Consider the following 20,222-nt stretch of genomic DNA (forward strand, 5'->3'; position numbering starts at 1 on the left):
TATTTTTTCTGAGCCGAGGTAGAACCTGAGTTACATTTTGAAAGGAATTATATTTTATTTAGCAGCACACATGTGCTAATTCAAAAAGAAACCCTTCCGCTGCCCCTGCCCAAACCCTTTGAGGTTTAGGGAATGGGCTGCTTTGCTCCAGAGCTAATAAATGGAACAGGTGATTCCGTTTTGCAGAGCTCCAGCGGGCCCTGCGCTAAGCGTGTGACTGGCATTTGTGCATGCTCTCTAATTAGAAGGATGTAATTTAAATGGAGGAATGTTTCATGTTAGTAATATGATTTCAAAAGGCTATGTTTGGAGGGAATGGATTGAGCCATCTCTTAATGAGTTCTGCTAATAAGATGCCAGTGGCTAAGGAAGGAGAGCAAAGTGTGTGCAATTTGGCAAAGTAGTGAACAGCTTTTGCACTTCATTTTACCTGTCCTGAGGGATAGACAGGCAAAAATGTTGACTGCCCCTCATGTACCCCCAGAGTGTAACTGAGTACTCTGTGCTGGTTCTGTGACCCTACTAGCTGTCTCCTCCTTGTTTCAGTGCGGCGTGTTGCTCCTCGATTCTCTATCCCTCCGAGCAACCACGAGGTGATGCCTGGGGGGAGCGTGAACCTCACGTGCGTGGCAGTAGGTGCTCCAATGCCCTACGTGAAGTGGATGGCTGGTGTGGAGGAACTGACCAAAGAAGATGAGATGCCCGTTGGTAGGAATGTCCTGGAGCTGAATAACATCATGCAGTCTGCCAACTACACCTGTGTGGCCATCTCTTCCCTCGGCATGATCGAAGCCACAGCCCAGATCACTGTCAAAGGTAAGGAACTATGTGACTTTTCCAGCTTGCAAGGGAGGTTCCCAAACGCACAACTTCGGCTTTTCCTGTCCACTGTATGATGATATTTGCTCTGTAGGTCATTTTCTCTCTCCCTGCAAGTGGCATGATAGACTATCTTGTGCCAGGCCAGGTCCTTGTTATACCATGAGAGAACCTCAGTGAGACTGTGTTTGTGTCAGCAATGTCTGGTTTGCTCTGTGCATCAGCAGGATCAGCTCAGCACAGTGGTGGCCATGGGCTGTCTTGGGGCAGGGTCTGTGGATGTCTGCAGTCAGAGAGCTGTTTGCACAGTTGTCCTCTTTCAGTAAGGGTGGGACACCAAGGTTAATCCCAGCAATGTGAAGTGTCCATGAGCCTCAAAATGAGCATCCTCCTTCTCTGCAGGGAGGAGCTATATGTGTTCATTTTAAATTTGTTACATAATTCTCTGTCTTGCCTTACTGCTCTGCCTCTCTCTCTCTTTCTCTTGTGTTGCTGTCTTTCAGCTGTACTTTCTGCTGACATTTCACAAGTAGCTTTGCCCCAAAGAGGATATTGTTGCAGATTACTGACCATAGGGTAGCCCACCCCCTAAAAGGAGGCTGAAGGTGTCCTGCCTCTCCCATCTGGGGCCTATCAGAGCCACAGTATCCCTTTCCTTCTCTGCTTGCAGTTGATTTGTAGCTCAGATTACCACAGATACGTCATCTTTTGAATCTGTCTATTCTTGCAGACCCTTCCTGCGCTAAGGCCACCTTTAACATAGAGTTCCTGCTTGAACAAATCAGGGAATTGAGTGTTAGCCCTCTCTTACCTGGAGATAACAGCAAATTCTCTTGGCTAGTCAGAGGATGCTTTTAACCTTAGCTGCACCCAGCTCCCTTTACCCGCAACACCTGCTCGTCAGTGCCTTTTCCAGCCTTGCTTTTCATACAGAGCACAGTGGTTGCCTTGCTACAGTAGATACACAAGAGTGTACAGAAAAAAGGGCCATGATGGGATCGTGGTTTGGTCTTGGAGGGAAGAGGTGGGAACTGCAGCATTGCACTGATGGTTCACAGCATTTACCTCTTCATAGCTGGAATGCCTTTGCCTCGCTTCCTCACTGGCTGATGTGATGCCTCAGGACAGGGAGCAATCTGCTCAGCTCCGTTATCCCTTCACCTTCCTCCTTGTGTCCTCATCTGCTTTTTCTGCACCTTTACTCTGGATATTTTACTGCCTCTGTCCCAAACTCCTTCACCCAGTGTTGCTTCTCCTCGCTGGCAAGCAGACCGTTTTCAGTGCAGACAGGAGAAGCAAGATTACACACAACTGATTGCACTTAAGTGTGTTGGAAGTTCCAGACCTGTCCTTGCTCACATGGAGGCTGCACACCCAACAGCTGTCAAGAGTCAAACCTGCAGCTCTTCAAAAGAAAAGGAATTTCATCTGTCCTTGAAAGTCTGTGGAAGACCCTAGGTCTCTAGGTTTCTAAGTTCCTAGGATGCTGTAGGAAATACGTTTCTTCAGGCCCATAATAATGTGCAGGTTGGGTTTGTCCTCCATGGGTAGTGGTGGGCTGTCTGGCTGTGGGTTGTGTGCCATCCCCTCCTATGCCAGTTCAGCCCCTGATGATCTTCTCAGTATTCATGTTGCAGGAGCACTGGAGAAAGCATTCTCTCTGGTACTCAGAGCAGGCATGCCCTGTGCTAAGGAGCTTGCCTTCCTCAGCTGAAACTGAGGAACATGTGGAAACTAGAAGCCTGATGGCTTTGCCAAAGAGTGAAATTCTTGAGGATCTTAATTTGGATTGAACATTTTCCCTAGTTCCTTGTCAAGCACAGCTGCATTGCAAGTCACTAATGACTTTAGAGTGATTTGTAGGAGGTTTAAACTTACTGTAGACTTTAATTCAGTCATTATACTAAAGTATTTGTGTACTCTGCAAATCTCTCTCACACACACTCATTCTTTTTCTTTGTTCTTGTGGTAAAATGGCAAATCTGGAAATACTTGCTTGCAGTAGTTGTGTTCTCATTGACACTTCAGAGATGCTATTGTCAGAGTTCTTGTGTAACAGTTTATTGTCTGGTCACAGTTTGACACACCACCCAGTGAAATAGTGGGTATGAAAGTTGGTCATTTCTCTGGCTGTATCTCTCCTGCATGTACTGCAATACTTACAAAGCATTGCCCCATCAACCCTTCTAACAGCATTGTCCATGAACTCCCTATGGCCTAAGATACTGCCTCTCTGGAAGCAAGAGCATAACTCCAGATTACTTTGGTGCTCTGGTTGCTTTACTGTATCCCTTTGTAAATCAGCTGTGCACCTGGCTTCTGGGGCCAGCCCAGCCCAGCAAGCACCTTCCCACTGCAGGGTGAACCCCCATGACAGAAACATTCTTGCATCCCCTTCGAATTACTTTTATTTAGCCTGCTGCCGGTAAGTGCGTCAAGCACATCTAATAACATGATTGCTCTGTTTATCCTTCCATTAAGAACCACTTCAAGCAATATATGGTAATATAAAAATGCATGTTATAGAGTATGAAATGATTTCTGCCTTTTAAAGAAGAATGTTAATGGGAGGTGGCAGCTCCATTTTTATCCCTGTGCACATTGCAAGGTTTGAGCTGACTGAATTATTTAAATCACACCTCTCTGCCTTCCAATTGCAGCACTGCCAAAACCTCCAACAGAGCCATTAGTGACTGAAACGACAGCTACCAGTGTGACCCTCACCTGGGATTCAGGCAACTCTGACCCCATTTCATATTATGTCATCCAGTACAAACCCAAATCCCTGGAGGGCCAGTTCCAGGAGGTGGATGGTGTGGCAACCACCCGCTACAGCATAGGTGGGCTCAGCCCCTTCTCAGAGTACGAGTTCCGGGTCATCGCAGTCAACAACATCGGCAGGGGTCCCCCCAGTGAACTGGTCGAGGCCCGGACAGGAGAACAAGCTCCTTCAAGTCCACCTCTCAAAGTCCAGGCACGGATGCTGAGCGCCAGCACCATGCTGGTCCAGTGGGAGCAGCCGGAGGAGCCCAATGGACAGATCCGAGGGTACCGCGTGTACTACACCACCGACCCACACCTGCCTCTGAGCATGTGGCAGAAACACAACACTGATGACAGCCACCTCACCACCGTGGGCAGCCTCATCACAGGCACCACCTACAGCATCCGCGTCCTGGCCTTCACTTCGGTGGGCGACGGGCCCCCCTCAGACATCATCCAGGTCAAAACACAGCAGGGGGGTACGTATGGAGGGAGGGCCGTCCCTGGAACTGCCGTGCTCGGCTCAGCTGTCTGACCTGCACTAGGCATCACAACTGCACTTGGTGCTCAAATGATTGCATGTCAGAGGGTGGGAGAGTATTCCCACCCTACAGCCTTCAGATTTAAGCTGTCAGATTGTCCTGGGAGTTGGTATCAATCTCTGTACAAGTAACAGCCCACAGTTTTGTCAGACACACAGTGGCTAAAAACGTGACACAAAGTCCTGGACCTGGATGTCAGCACCTGTGTAACTGCTGGATCCTTCTGGGGGTCTGAGTACACATGTGGAAGGGAGGATCTGGGATGCAGCCAGGGTCTGGAAGTGAGCACAATCCCCATAATCACCCGCCTGAATGGCAGAGGTGCTTGCTTGTGGCCCGAGATGTTGTAAGAGCACGGTACAGGGGAGAAGGGGTGTTCTGGCAGAAATTAAAGAGGATCCTCGCAAGGTGAGATGCTGACTTTGCTAAATCATGCAACTCTTCTTACCTCTTCTGGCACTAACCATGTGTTTGTTCCCCAGTTCCTGCCCAGCCAGCTGACTTCCAGGCAGAAGCAGAGTCTGATACCCGCATCCTGCTGACATGGCTGCCCGCCTCTCAGGAACGCATTACTAAATATGAGCTGCTGTACTGGGAAGGGGAGGATGGCACTCAGGTGAGGATCCTGCCTCGCAGCTCTTAGGGCTGAACACAGCAATTTATCAGCTTGGGGAGGGTGACTGCTTGAGCCAGGGTGGTAACAGAACTGTATCTTTATCTTTCTTCTGCCTCAGTGGTGTGCAATAGGAACATGGTATTCTGGTTTCTGTGTAAGTGACTTCAACAGTGCTTGTTGATGCCAGCAAAGTAGCTGGTGACTCGTTTGGGGCTGGAAAGGCTCAGAATGCCATGACAGCATCCTTGAAGCATGCTTACTGCTGGTGCCTGTAAACAGTAGCACTTTTGGGCAGGTCTGAAATGGCCTCCCACATGTGTCTTTGGCCCCTGGACTGGTTAGATGTAAAAAGCAGATTAAAGGTGGCCTAGAGAGAGCCCTTCTACGTTTAATGCAGGTCCCTAAAGGAAGTCCAGTTCAAAATATATCAAAGGTAGTGCTGGCTTCAAGACAGCATAGCAAGAATTGTGCCGTGACAACATCACAGTGTCCCATGGTCCTCTCCCTTTCCTCTTACTAAAGTGGCATGAGAGCTGCCAAAAATAAGTGCCCTTCAGGTGACGTGTCAACAAAACAAGCTCTTTTCCAGCAGTGTTTTGGTGCATTAGAGATCCCAACTGTTACAGGACGAGGGCTTTACTCTGTTTCACAGGCAATACACTGTTGGGAGAAAACAAACTTGTGTGTCCTGTGCCCCTTGTCTGAATTTCTATAGCTGGACCCAGCATTCCCACAAAGCTCTCAGGCCAGTGAGTGCAGTCTAGGCACCAGACAGTGTAACCTGGCTGTGGCAGAGGTCTGCTTTCCTGCAGAGTCCTGCTGTGTCACCCAGGAAGCTCCATGGAGTCCTGCAGGACTGAAAGGACACTTGGCAGCGTGGCTGTGACTTTTTGTGGGCCTGGAGTGGCTGCCCACCAACTTTTACGTGTCCTCCAACTACACCAAATAATCTGTTTCCCCTTTTTTTGGCAGCAAAAGGTGGAGTTTGACCCAACCTCCTCATATGCTGTGGAAGGTCTCAAACCAGACACATTGTATAAGTTCCGTCTGGGTGCCCGCTCGGAGCTGGGAGTGGGAGTTTACACCCCCACGGTGGAAGCCAGAACTGCCCAATCCAGTAAGTGCCTGGCATTCAACACTGCTGGAGACAAAGCAAAAGCAGTTTTCATCTCCTGGGCACAGCAAAGCCCAGTGCCTCTGCCCTTGTGGGTTTGCAAGGCATGAAGTTTACTGAAGGAAGTCATGGGGAAAGTCAGCTGGGGTTTGCATCAGGGCTCTTTGGCAGAGTGGGTACACCCAAGGGGTAAGTTGTTTCTTCGTGTCCCTTTGATCATACTGTCTTTCCCTGAGGGTAGATTCCTGAAAACTGGTGGAGGAGTAAAACAGGCTGGGAAATTGCTTTGGAGAGATTGATTTGAGTGGGTTTGTGCATCTCTATGAATTTACTCCCATGCAGACAAGCTGTCTGGACAGGCAGCATATGGGTATTTGGCTCTAAATGTGACTGTCTCCAAACCATTGGGTTTTCATCCCTTCACTCCCCATTCCAGCTGCCTTGCTTACACAGGAGTCCATCCCTGCTCCATACAGCTGCTTGCAAGGTGAGGCATCCTGTGAGGCCAGGTGTGTCTGTGCCTGTCAGGCAGCTGGAGGAGTCATTTTGGAAAAGAGGGTTTGCCAAGGGTTGTGTGAGAAGTGAGGCTGCTGCTTCTGGAACTGCAGTGCTAGGGGAAACCAGAACAAGCTGCAGTTGAGTTAATAGAGAGGCTCAATAATGAGGTGACCCAGGCAATATCACTTTCATCCTGGCTCTGCCCTGTGTGATCACAGAGCGGGAGTTTGCATTGCTCTGATTGGCAGCTCAAAGTGCTGCGCGTAAGCAGATTAGGGCTATCAAAGGGCCTTGCGATAAGCTCGTTTTCACTAACGATTTTTGGGCTTGCCATTATGCAAAGAGCATTAAAAGGGGGGAAAAAAGACATTTCCGTTAGCACCGTCTGTCTGGGATTTACTCGCTGTGTGGAGTGAGCAGTTGGCACAGGCAGCCAGCCTTCCCTGCAGGGAGGGCAGCAGCAGGCACAGCAACCAGGAGTGTGAGATGGCCATTAGAAAGGGAGCTCTGGCAGGGAAGAGCAGCTCTGCTCACTTTTAGAATGACCTTCTCTTTGAGGAAAACTCAGCTTCATTAATATACCAGTCCCAGGCATTCCTCCACCTCGTTAAGTGAGCTAATGATGTCTTAGAGCTGCACAATAGACAGGTATGAAAATGGAGAAAGGTTCAGATCATGCAGTTATAAATATTTGAACACTGAGAACAAATTCTGAATATGGGGATTTGTATACCTGTTTTAGATAGCTTTTGTATTGATAGGCAAAGGTTGAAGTAATTCTCCTGCCATGTAAATTAATTCCATCAGTGGATGCTCTTATCCTTGAACACACTTAATCAGAGACAGCTCCATGCATAAATGAGTCCTTCAGAGTCTCACAACAGTCCAAATAAGAGAAACGTTTTCTTCATGGATTCATCAAGGCAGACATTTTATCGTGACCTACTCTACCTGTTGTCTGCTCACAAGGCATCTCACACCACCCTGGTTTTAAGGCTGTCACTTCACTGGGCAGTGCTGCAGTCGCTGGCTGGTTCTGGCATCTGTTTAGTCAGAGAAATGTGCGTAGGCTGGAAGAGTTTTGGCATTTAGCCACAGGATTACCTTGGTTTGACCAGTGAAGCCCTCCTCATATGGAAGGACCTAAGAATTCTTAGATTGATCCAAGAAGTGACCTGGGTCATGGTTTACAGGCTCCTACTTGAAAAGATAACAGGTGGCACTCTGTTCTGTGACTGTTGGCAGGTACTGCTGAGGTACTTGTCTGAACCATCCCAGTGCAGTGTGGAGCCTTGAGTACTGGGGGGCTCAGAATCACATAGGTCCTTCAGGAAGCTGTGCTTTACCTTGGCAGAAGTTGTGTGTACAGTGCACAACTTCCAGGCAGAAATCCTTTGTTCTTTACTTAGCAACACCTTCTATTAGATGGTTGGATTGGTCCCCTTTGGCCTTAGAATTTACTAATCTAGAAACACAACAGCTCCTCCTTCCTGCACTTCTCCATCTGGTTACTCTGAAAAAGGCTGTTAGATCATGGAGCTTGACAGGTTCAGGTGGGACACAAACTGCAGGAGCAGTCAGATTCCTGCTTTCCAAAAAGCCTCTCTTCAGTCTCTATTCCTGTCCCTGACAAACCAGTCATGGGGAAGGTAGGAGGCCCATGATCACTAATGACTCACTAATGGGCTGGAGAAGGATGCTGGTCTTGCTTTTCTTGTGGCACCCCTGCTCAGGAGTAGGAGGGATGCTTGTGTGGGAAGACCAGAGGGAGGCAATGCCCTTTTGAACCCTTCAGCAGCGCAGTTGAGACCTCATCTCCTGAGCAGGCAGCTGCTTTCTAGGCTGTCTTTCCTGCTAAGCTGCTCACTTAGCTGCTGGGCACCCTGCAAAAAGTACAAGCAGTGCTGCTTTGAGGGCCTGAGGAGCACTGGGGAGTTTTCCAGGAGTCTGCAGTGCCTCAGGCAAGCGGAATGATGCAAGAGAGAAACATCAGCTCTGTGCCCATTAGGCCTTGGCATTAAAATGCTGTTCTCCCTTGAAATACTAAGGTGGGTCCTGAGTCTGCCTGTTCCCTAGCCTAAGGAGCAGGTGGGTTGAATGGGTGCACAGAGTTGCTGTGGGCTGTTGGGGGAGGCTGTCGTGAGTAGCCTGGAGGCAGCAGAGGTTTGCACAGTGTGCGTGTGTGGGTACATCTGCATGTGTGGGTGCATGCTGGCCACCCAGTCTGCTCTTTGCTGGCCCCAGGAGGGACACTTCAACTCCTTGTGCATTTTAAGTTGATCCTGCTCATATTATCAAGTTTTATTTTGTTTTCTTTAAGTGTTGATCTGAGTTTTTGCCTTGTGTATCATATGTGTGACTCTTACCCAGTCAACAGCCAACTTTTGACTTGCCCACACTGTCATCCAAAACTGCCTTTGGAGAATGAGCTCTTTGCTTCATGCCAAGAGAAACTGTGGAGGTTCTGTCAAAGCACATCTCTTCTGTGAGGGGTGTCTGCAGTAGCAAAGGAAAGGTTTGCCAAGCCCCTTGAGTCTCACCTGTCCTGTCTGAAGGATGCCACCAGGCACTTTGTCTGCATTATGCCCTCCATTGTAGGTGTCGCTTTGGTGCTGTATCTTCCTACTCTCTTCCCTGCCACTTCTCTGCTGATTAACCAAAAGAGTGTGAGGATTCACTTTTTTTACCCCTGCTCCCTTTTCACTATACCAGATGGCAGGGCTGATCCTGTGCTGTTCACTTCTACGCATTGCTTTGACTTCTTTTCCCCCCAGTGTAGCTCCCATAGCAGCAGTCTGACTGCTCAGGCACCTTCTCTTCCAGCTCCATCACTACTCTCTTCCATCTTTCATCTCTCCAGGCATCCGAGCCCAAGCATCAGGAATGTTCCCTGCTATCTGAGCACAGGAGTGGGCAATTAAAAGTTACATGCAGTCTGCAACTGTTTCTGCAAGCAAGTGAGCCTTGTTCCCAGCAAGCAGAGGTCACAGTGGCATTGGGATGTCCTGCTGCCCTCTGCTTTCCCAGATCTTCTGACACTGCCAACCTGTGCACAGTAAAACTAAGGCACCATTGCTGAGTGCTTGAAGTACCTGAGGTCCTTGCTTCCATGTGGAGTGATGTAGGTTGTGTTCACCTTGGTGCAGGCAGTGAGCAGGGTAGTTCCTGTGCCCCTGCAAGGCTGGCTCTGCTGCCTTGGTGGCTGCAAGGACTGAAGCATGGGGGAGGGCAGTAGTCTTTTTTCAGGCATTTCTGTTTCTGAGTGCAGTGAAGAGTGGAAGCTGCCTTTCACCTGCCATGCCATGGCAAAGCAAGATACTTTGTATTCCATTATTGTGTGGCCACACAGCTTTCTAATCTTGGAGCAACAGGGTGCATTTTTTTTAGTTATGATGCCCTGCCCCCTCTGCTTAGGGCTGCTTCCTTCTGGATGAGCACCCAGGGATAGAGCCATGTCCCTTGTTCCTTCCCTGACTATGGGGGCTCCTTTCCTTCTCCAGACTTACACTCTTGCCTTCTGTGCAGGCGTGCTGTCTGCAGCATCCCAGGGCAGTGAGGCCAAATGACAGGGGGCTGATGCTGCCATGAGAGGGCCCCCATGCTGCCAGAGCCCTGGTGCAACCAGAGGTTCTGCAGGGCTGGAGAAGGGAATGAACCAGGCAGATATCCTCAAGATGCTTTGCTTTGTCCAGATCATCTCTACTTTCCTGAACTCTCTTTTCTCCCTGCCCAGACTTGTTTTCCTGCTCTTCCCCAGTGTGCTGTGTGGAGAGACTTTGCTCCCAATGATCCCAATGAGAAGCAACTGTTGCCTGGATCCCATTCCTCCTCCTGTGGACAGATAACATTGCCAGGGCTTAGAAGTTAATGCAAACTGCAGGTTATCTCCTGTTCCACATGGTGCCTGGCTCCCACCTGATTAGGATGCAGCATACAGCTGATGGTCATGATTTTAAACTCTACCAGGACAAACTACCTCCAGCCTGTCACCTGCTTTCCTTATCCACTTGTTTCCTCTGCTTGTCTAGGAGTGAGTTTTCACAAGCTTTCCTACAATCTGGTGTGTGAGCTTCCCTTCTGCCACTCTTGCCTTCCACAGCTTTCTACCTCTTCTGCTTTCCATCTGCTTCAGATCTTCACTGAAAGCATCTTTCTTCTCCCTACCAGTCTCTCTCTTGCGCCCTCCACATGCCCCCCTTCCATGACTGCCATTTGTTGTGTTTGGTAAAGTGAGCGTCCAGAACTGCTTTGAGAAGAGATGTTCTTTGATGCAGAACAGGACTTCTATCTCCACACTGTTCCAACACAAATTGCCCCCCTAGTGCCATCTTTGATGATCCAAGAGGATGGCAGGCAGTTGTCCACATGTACATTCAGTTCTCTGTTGGCTGGGTAAAAGTTCCTTGTACATTTTGGTTCATCCTTCCATTCATTTCCCTTCATCTCCCCACTTCATTTATTTATCCCCAGCCCCCTCCGCCCCACCCCAAGAAGTCGAGTGTGTAAGCACCAGCTCCACCACCATCCGGGTAAGTTGGGTGCCACCGCCCGCCCAGAGCCGCAATGGGGTCATCACCCAGTACTCCATTGCCTACCAGGCAGTGGAAGGAGATGACAACACCAAGCATGTGGTGGATGGCATTGGACGGGAGCATTCCAGCTGGGAGATCAAGGACCTGGAGAAATGGACCGAATACAAGGTGTGGGTAAGGGCTCACACCGATGTGGGGCCAGGACCGGAGAGCGTCCCCGTGCACGTGCGCACTGACGAGGATGGTAGGTGCTACTGACCAGCTCCTTCAGCTACTGCCATGGGTAAACTGGGCCTCTCCTAACTGAGCTGCTGGAAAAGTGGGGGAAAGGGAGCAGGGACATTGATCTGGGAGTGCCTTTCAGGCAGGACCAGAGGCTGTCAGGAACAATGCTCCAGGGAGTGGATCTCAACAGTTGCCCTGTAGTGGGGTTGGGGAATTGCTTTTCTGGCCCTTGCTCTGCCTCCAGGTTGTGTCAGATATCCCATCATGGTCCTTCAGGGTCCTGTTTGTGTCAGCAGTGCTTCCTGTGCATGCAGTAAGGCATTGCTCTGCTTTCCATTGTGGTTTTATAGTGGGTGGTGGTGGATTCCTTTTTCTTGAAGGTAGAATGAGCTCTCCCAGCCGAAGGCTTCTCTTGAGAGATCAGGACTTAAAGTTTACTTGTTGACCTGAAATCCAGCAAACTAAAGAGGGGGAAAGCAATCTATTTGAAAGTTGTAGATACTGCAGGAAAGCTGCTTCCTGCTCCAGCTTCCAGGCAAGCCACAGCTTATATAAAGCTGCTCTTCCACTCAAGAGTCAGAATACCACACGTACAGAGCACTTTACTGGATACGACAGCTTTAAAGAGAAATTGCTTTGTATTAGCAGGGCTGTCAGTTATGTCATCATGATTTAAGCCATTTCCTTTGAAAGTGCCAGAGCTCAGGGTGACAGTAGGAGCTCCCATGGCTTCATGCTGACCCAAGAAAGCTGCAGATTTAATGGCAGAAGAAAGAGATGGAGTGTCCAGGCAAAGAAAGCAGGATCTCTGCGTTGCCCAGTCACTGTAGGGAATTGAAACCAGACATGTTACAGTTCCCCTAAATGGGCTGCCACTGTCCCCCATGTCTCCATGGCTCTGAAAGTGGCGTCTGGGAATGCCTGCTGACTGCATTCCTGGGCTGGCAAACACATCTGTGTGTGTCCTGCTGCCTGTATTGTTTGCTTCAGTTCTCATTCAGCAGAATTGTCGCCCAGGGGAAGCTGTTACCCCAGAAATGTCGCAACAAGCTCTCTCAGTTAGTTTTTGGGCACCGTGGTTGGACATTCCAGCTTAGCTGTCAAGAGTGATTTTTATATTCCTCTGACATGCTGATGCTCAGTAGATACTCACGATGAAGGAATAAGAAATGCTAAACTATGGTCTGAAAACAAATTGAACTTTCCTTGTTTGGATCTCAGATGCAGCACATACTTCCCATAGTGGGGTAGGACAGAGTTCCTTGAAACACTGTGGTCTGTTCATATTCACATCTTTTTGTGTCCCTGCAACATCCCCCTATCATGTCCTGCCGAGGCCTCCCGCCTTCTCATGCCAGCAGAGCTTGACATGCAGCTTCTGTCTGGTTCTCAGGGAGGATCTTGTTTTCCGCTTGGACTCCCAGCTGTGTGTGTGGGCAGGTGTCTTGCCAGGGCAGGAGAGCCCTGTGGCTTGTGGAAGGTCACTGCACTAAGTGAATTGTGGATTACAGCATAGGCTGCTCCAGGCAGAAGGGGGTAACTATTCAAGCACAGCCCCCCTCCATTCCCATACCTTGAGTTGGTTTCATGGTGCTAAAATGCTCTGTTCCTCCTTTCTCTATTTTATTAAATTATCTACAATTACAAAGGACATCTGGGGAAAAATAATTAATTGCCCTGCAGCTTAAAAACTGTGCTTACCTGCTGGGTAGCTGTTTCTTTACATTTAGTTGGTTGAAATAGCAATACTCATTACGTCTTCTTGTCAGGTATCCATCCCTAATTATCTAATACTGGTTTCTTGCTGTGTTGAGAATTGGGTCATAGGAGGTTCCAAACCTCCAGATTTTCCCAGGGTGATGGAAGGTGAAAAGGGTTCTGCAGATCAGGTGATAGGATGAAGCCCAGGTCCTTCACTTGGTACTGGGCACTTGGGTAGCATCAGTATCCTCCACAGAGAGCACACCTCTACTCCCAGCTGCTTCAGCCAGAAGGAGTTTTCCAGGAGCAACTGAGAAGCTAATTTTTTAGAATTGACATTTTTGTCACAGTCAATGCAAGAGCAAAATATAATAACGAGGTAATTTTTCCAAATGGTAAATAGGGTATAAATACATTTTTAAACGGGCCTCACCTTGCAAGAAAATTGATATTTTCTGGGCAGTGTAATTTTTCATTTTATTATCAAAAAGCATTCAGCTAGCCATGCATGAAATACAGTCCCCAGAGCTGTCACAATCCCCACAGGCCCCTTTATCTGGCTGAGTTCAGTGACTGCTGTCTCTGAGCTCTGGGTTATTGTTTTAGGATGGTGCTTTTCCCCCTCATTAACCTCTCACTGTCACAGGGGAAGAGCACGTGTCTGCTCTGGCTGGTGGCAGGTACCAGGGCTTCCTGCAAAACAGACTCAACACCCAGTCATGCTACCTGGGGCTCTTGGACTGCATTTAGATGGGTCTGAGAGGAAGTGTTGTGTCAGGCAAGATGGAAAGAAAGCTTTAAAACCCCTGCTTGTCCCCCAGGGTACCCTGAGCTGCAGGGGGTCACCGTGTTCTTTATATTCTTCTGTATTCTTGTATTCCTCCTTGCTCCCCTACTGCTGGAGATGTGAGGAATAGGTGGACAATGGGCCTGATTCAGCACAATTACTTTTGTTAGGGGTGCTCCTGTATGTTACAAGTGTGCTCTCTCCTACTGAGAGTAGCAAAAGGGAAGGGGTCAGGGCTGTGGTCATGCTGCAAGACTGCAGTGTGATGTCCTGGGCAGGCACAGGAAGCTCCTATGGGGCCATCCTGGCAGTGAGGTGGGGGGAAGGTAGCAAAGGAGTGAGAGGTAGTGACAGTGATTGTGTGGTACCTGCTAACTGTTGTCCCGTGTGTGTTGCAGTGCCCAGCGCCCCACCGCGAAAGGTGGAGGTGGAGTCTGTGAATTCGACTGCCATCCGGGTGAGCTGGAAGCTGCCCATCTCCAACAAGCAGCATGGGCAGATCCGAGGGTATCAGGTTACCTATGTGAAGCTGGAAAACAACGAGCCCCGAGGGCAGCCAGTGATCAAGGACGTCATGCTGTCAGAAGCACAGGTACAGTGTGGGGACCACCAGATGGTGGGCATGACACCTTCCCTCTCTGCAGAGGGCAGGCTGGCTGGATCCAAGTATTTCTTGGCCTCCTCTTGCAGCTCCAGAGCATGGGACTCAGCCTGCCTGAGCAAGGCAAACAGTTTATCCTTAAGCTGTAGCTTAAACATGGGTAAAAGGTTTAATCAGGAAAGGATTACTGTAGAAAAGATGATGTTTTGGATGATGTTCCTCTCTTACCCCTTCTCTGATATGTACCTCTCTGCCTGCCACATCCTGTGCAGATTGCAGCTGGAGCAAACTAAGCTTTGCCAGTCCGTTTATAAATGGTCAGAAAGTTTTAAATAAGCCCTGAGTCTGTTTCCTTTGTGATGCTGATGATGTTTAGGGCAGAGCATCTTTCTTGATAGCATCCACTTGGGTGCTGCCTGCTTGTGGGCCACGGGGGTGGCTCTGCACCCCTGTGTGGGCACAGCATGCCAGGCAGAACAGCACTTCTGGCTCAGCAAAGCCTCCCCTCCTTCCTGCTTCTGCAGGGCAGGGCCTTGATGTTGCATTGCTTCTCAAAACCAAACAGTAGGTGAAACCAACTTAGTCTGGGAAAGGCTGGGGAGGAAGAAAGAAAATGAGGTGATGGCCCACATCCCCTGTAAATGACTTTGTCCTCTGCAATCCCCATGCAACAATCTGTTCATACTTAGGCAATCTCCTGGATACTTCACTGGCTGTGAGCTGCAGCCCTCTTCCCACGCACTGCTCCAGGCATGGCTGTGCACTACACAGCCCAGGAATGCACAGTTGCCTCTTTCCCAAAGTCCAAAGAAGTTTATGGTGCCCCGTGCGCAATGAAATACAACTCTTCTTTGGAGCAGGGGTCCTTTATCCTGGATGACCCACGCTGTTCTCAACTAAGATAATCATATAAATGAAGAACAGGATCTGCTGCTGTTGGTAGCAACAAGGAATCGATTCAGAGCTGACTTGCTTGAATGATGCCCAGTATAAATACTGGAGAGCTGCAACGATTAATTGATCTGTCTCCTGAATGCAGCTGTGAATCATTTATGCGTTTGTCAGTGGGGAGTTCAGTGCACAGAGGCAGCTTTACTCCCCATTCATATTCTGAAGGATAAAACTCAGTAATAATGTGGAAGGGAAAACTTTAAGGAGAGAAAAGACTTTGAGGGTCCTTGCAGTGTTGTCTGGAACACATCTCTGTTTATGTTTCAGATGTTGCTTTTTAATAGTTGGAGAAGCTGCTTCCTGCCCTTTACTTATTCCAGGAGAATATAATCCTCTGTGTTGTTAGAACAGTTCAGGCTGTGTTGTTCAGCTGGAGTTTGGAGTTAATGGGTTGGTCCCAAGTGTAGGTGGGCGAAGTTGGCAATGTTTTTCTTCTTGGTGTTTTCAAATATTTTATGCTTGCCCAGCCAGTTCTGCTTTCACTCCTTACTCATACATTTCAGAGAGACAAATCCCATGCTGATGTGCAGAATGAGGATGCCAGAGCCAGAAACTTTTGAAGGAGTGCTGGATTTTGCATTAGTTTGAATGTGTACATCAAGGAGGCAAGCTCCTAGAAGTTTCCTGGCCTGTCAGGCCATTTGCCAGTCTTCTATATTTAGTGAATTTATGTGGGAAAGTTCTTGATTTCTGTGATATTTTTTCCTGCTGTGTATGGTGCTGAACTCATCCACTGTAATTTTTGGGTGGAAGTGAAAATGATAGTTGCAGAGAAGCGACTACTCTGAAAGAGTCATGTCACTCTTGGGATAAGCTAATGACAGCCCTGCAGGGAAGAGGTTTCACTGACTTGGCAGAAGAGATCTCTATTTCCCAAAAGAGTGAGAAGCCAGGCATGACCTGTGCTTGTGATGAAATACATCTGTTCCAGATGCTGAAGAACCCTGTAAGAGCTGCCATCTTTCAGTACAGCAGTGCGTGTCTTTGCAAACAGCCAGACGATACTTTAACGCGTAGTCCTGGAAGAGTTATTTTCTGTGAAAGAAAACAAAAAGATACACTGGAAAACCTGGCCCTGAAGGTCATAAGATAAAGATGGCCACAGTTCAGTACTCATAAACACTCACAAACATTTTAACCAGTGCACAGGGAGAAAATTAAACAGATTGAAAATCTTTGGGTCAGAGAAGAAAGTCCTGGACAGGTAGGCAGAGCCTCTGCTCCTGCCTTGCCAGGCTGTCTGCTGATTTGAGTAGGCATGTACCACATAATCTGCTTCCTGCAGGCAGTGTGAAGACACTGATACTAAAGCTGACTCATGATTTTTCCTTATTGAAGATGAGAAATGGAAAGAGAGTAAACGAAGATGAAAGGAAGACGGTAAGGGAACGGAGATGTTAGCTATGCAGATAATATGGATTCTGAGCTTTCAAAACCGTTTGAGCGGAAAGGACTAAAACATCAGCAGAGACGTGGGGGCCCTGGTGCTGGAGAGATTTTATTTTACAGCCTCCTGCCTGGGCAGAGTAATCAGTTGTTAAGAAGGTCCTGTGATGGAGCTGAGGCCTCTCCCTCCCCTCTGTGGCTGTGCTTGTGACTGATTACCTCTGTCAGGATTCTGTGTGCCTTCCAGTCTGAGCTCTCACCCCCTACTGACAGCCTGATGGACAAGTAAATGTGACCCTACCCTGTGGAGGAGCTGCCGGGGTGTGTGCAGCTGCAGAGCTGGATCAGGTACCTGCAGCACCTCTTGCCTGGGCCGTGCCTGTCATGGCTCAGCTGGGTCCCATGGTGGGTGATGGCAGAAGATTCATCTCTGTGCCCTGGGTCTTGCATAAAGCACATCCAAGCACCAAGAGAGCTTTTGAAAGGAGCCCACTGCAGGAGCTGCACTCCACCACTACTTCAAGTCCTCACCAGCTCAAGGGAGCAAGGGATAGCAGGGCCATGGGACACAAGCATTAATATTGACAGGGGCAGGCAGGGCCCATCTCATTTTGTTGGTCTCCAGTCTCTGGGCAGCTGCTGCATGTTAGGAGGGGCAGAGGGCTTGAACCCCTTCATCCCTGTATATCCAGCCTGCCCAAACAACTCTGTGGGGCTGGCTGGGGCTGGCTACACAGAGGTCAGGCTTTGTGAAGAGACTCCTGCCACCTTCTCCTCCTGCTGTGCAGAGTCATGGCACAGGAAAGGTATGTGCCACCCACAAGAAGGGCTGCAGGCTCACAGGAGGGTGGTGTGGTCTCTGAAAGCAGCACTTTCACCAGCCAGCATGCAAACTGAGTACACATTCCACCAGCTTGCTCCAGAGGAGCAGGAGGAAGAAATGGCAATCACTTCAAGCTATTGGATTGAGATCAAAGTAGAAAGCAGAGACTTAAATTCTCCCCGAGCAGTACCTACCCCAGGCACAACACAGAGGAATTTATAGCCTCCCTCTTCATTGCATGATAGTCAAGGACCTTTCTCTGAATGTACTTGGAACATCTCATACATGTGTACTTGTCTAGGTGAGAGTCTGGCATGGAGGTGGGATGTTCTCTGCTTCTTAAATGGAACAAAACTGTAAGGCATCATCCAAGAGGCACTAAAGTAAAGGACCAAGATGAAGTTCTGATACCCTCAGACCCCTCTGCATCTCACTGACTTAGTACCTGAACTTATGTCAGAAGTTCCACTGTGGCACCACAGTGACTGAAGCAGAAAGGAGAGGAATCTGCAGGAAAACCAATATTGCCTTCCCATAGCTGGGACTGTTGAGAGCTTGAATCTGTCTTCTGCAAGAGCCTTGGTCAGGGAAAACAGACATTCCCTGGTGAGACATGACTATGCTGTGTTGAAGTGTAAAATGAAACATTAAAGCATTGCAGCTGCCATAAATACACACTGTTAGCTTTAGCACTTCGCAGAGCCATCGGGCCTCATGCACACAGCCCTCTCTCAGCTCTTTTTATGACTGCTCCTGGGCTTTTCACATCAATTTGTCTTACTGACCAACCTTAAACAGTTAAGAAGCAATTGAGCTAGTTTAAGGAAGGAAGTGTTTTGATCTGTAGATTAAATTTTCGTAATGAAACTGAATTTATACCAAGGTATTTATGCAGGCCTGGTTTTTCAGTTGTTACTCCAGCACAGATCTCAAGGCATTTCTTTGCACTCTGATCTAATGCAAGATTAAAGTCCACTGAAACATTAGAGCAAACAGAGTTTGAACATTAAACACTTGGTTTAAAATCCTAGGGCATGATAAACTCCCTGCTGTGGTGTAGGAGGCCTCCTGAGCCCAGCTCTGCTCTGCTGTTCCTTGCAGTGAGGTGTCACATTCTGCTCCTGTATTCATGGAGGCAGGCTGGGGTGTTCCCAACCACCTGGCTTTCACCCATTAGGGACATGCTTTTGTAAAAGTGAGTACCAGGCCTGGGATCCTTCCTGTGGCAGCACTTCTGCCAGCTTTTGGATCAGCAGGGTGGAGTGTGTGGCTGTTGACCATGGCCTGGGCTGGCTGCATGGGTGGGACATAAAGAGTAATGACCTGGGTTCAGCTAACTGTGCAACAGTGGAAATAGCAGAGATGTGTATGGAAAGAGAGCCTTTAGTCAGCACGATACTTAGCGAGGGTCTTGGCTTTATAGAAACTATTTTGGGGCAACTTGCCCTCTTTGCTGAAATTTACTGTTAAGATGGTTTAGGGGATAATTTTACTGCAGTCTCAGGCATCTAATAAGTGAACTATAATAAAATCTTAGAGGAACATTTCTCCAACAGCTTCTTCTCTCTGAATTTAGAGACTAAAGTAGCAAATATTTTGAAAGTATGTCATGTATTTGACTGCTGAGGTGAGTATTATGCCACTGTGATAGGCTGCAGCCTTCGAAAGCCACTTCAAATAGCCTGAGTTCAAAAGGCAACTTGTATCTTTGATGCAGTTTAGTGCTTCTTTTGCACTTGCAGGTTCCCAAACACTCCAGCAGTGTTAGCTGAGCTTCCCAGGGTCCTGAGGAAGTTGGTATATGAGCAGTTTCACAGCTGGCAGGTCAGGCTGAGAAGCAAGGTTTGCCAGGGCTCACACTGTGAATCAGGGGCAATAATACCTATCTTCACTTTCATCTCTGTGCTTGAACCCATGGACTGGTGCTTCCTCCAGGCAGATTCAGTAACGTGAGCTGTAACACATCACCTTGGCTGAGAGAGTTCTGTGTGATCTCTTCAAGCCTTCCTTTGGTGCACCAACCACAAAGAACACTGCTGCGGGCATGCGTGGCAGCAGCCAGGCTCTGCTGTCTCACCATCCCAATGCAGCTTTGATGCCTTACAACCCCAAATCCAGCCAGAAGAGTTCAGAGCCCATGTTGAACTGCCACGGCCAGGAATCCATGGGAGCTTTTGGTGGGAAATAGTTTGTGTAGAAGCTTTTCCTGCAGGGCAGCTATTGCCAAATAAGCATTTGCCATTTGGTGTTGTGTAATTGGGAGTGAGAAGTGTTTCCTCAGTACATGCACAAGTTTGAACCTCTCTCCAAGCCACACACCACTGTTGGAGAGGAGCACTTAGTGTGAAGCTCTGTGTGAGATCTCAGCTTCTCTTGCACTGTTGATGACAGATGTTTTCAGTTTTCTGAAGTCCCCAGAGCATTTTGTTGCAAATGATACAGAAAAAAAGAAGCTCTAGAAATGCTGCATTGGTGCTTCCCTGCAGAGAGTGCCTCTGTTTTTTGTGTTGAAGTCTGGTTCTCAACAAGAGATGGTGGCTGGAGGATCACTAGAACAGAAACTGGAGATTAGACAACAAAACTGTTGAGTGACTTGTGGGCAGCAGTCACCCTCAGAACCTAGCTGGTACAACCTATCCCTTCCTGCTTCTGCTCATGGAAAAGGCAGGAAAATGCAAATAAAGCCAGAAGGGGAAAGTACTGCAAAGTACAAAAAGTAAGGGATGACCTCTCCACCCAAGTGAGAAGGAAGCTCTTTTTTTGTGTGAATGATCTCAGACTCATTGTGCAGGCTAGCGGCATGTCAAAAGTTGCTCTATGCCATTTCTTCCCTTGACACGGCCTGTGTCAAGTGATCCTCTGTG

At 48.5% G+C, this 20,222-nt stretch overlaps 1 protein-coding gene across 17 annotated transcripts in view; it reads left to right on the forward strand.

Moving 5' to 3' along the window:
* The window catches only part of PTPRF (protein tyrosine phosphatase receptor type F), a 376,909-nt gene that overhangs the window by 302,601 nt on the left and 54,086 nt on the right, over positions 1-20,222 (forward strand). For 11 of the 17 annotated variants that reach the window (XM_019007641.2, XM_015636139.3, XM_015636143.3 and 8 more), the window contains 6 exons: positions 547-816; positions 3,480-4,061; positions 4,607-4,740; positions 5,713-5,857; positions 10,823-11,128; positions 13,996-14,189. In XM_019007641.2, the coding sequence (XP_018863186.1) occupies positions 547-816; positions 3,480-4,061; positions 4,607-4,740; positions 5,713-5,857; positions 10,823-11,128; positions 13,996-14,189 (1,631 nt within the window). The remainder of the gene's footprint in view (positions 1-546; positions 817-3,479; positions 4,062-4,606; positions 4,741-5,712; positions 5,858-10,822; positions 11,129-13,995; positions 14,190-20,222) is intronic. The other 6 variants (XM_015636149.3, XM_019007643.2, XM_019007644.2 and 3 more) reach the window with 1 other exon arrangement.

This window comes from Parus major, chromosome 8 (genome assembly GCF_001522545.3).
Source record: "Parus major isolate Abel chromosome 8, Parus_major1.1, whole genome shotgun sequence".
In the NCBI taxonomy this organism is placed as follows: domain Eukaryota; kingdom Metazoa; phylum Chordata; class Aves; order Passeriformes; family Paridae; genus Parus; species Parus major.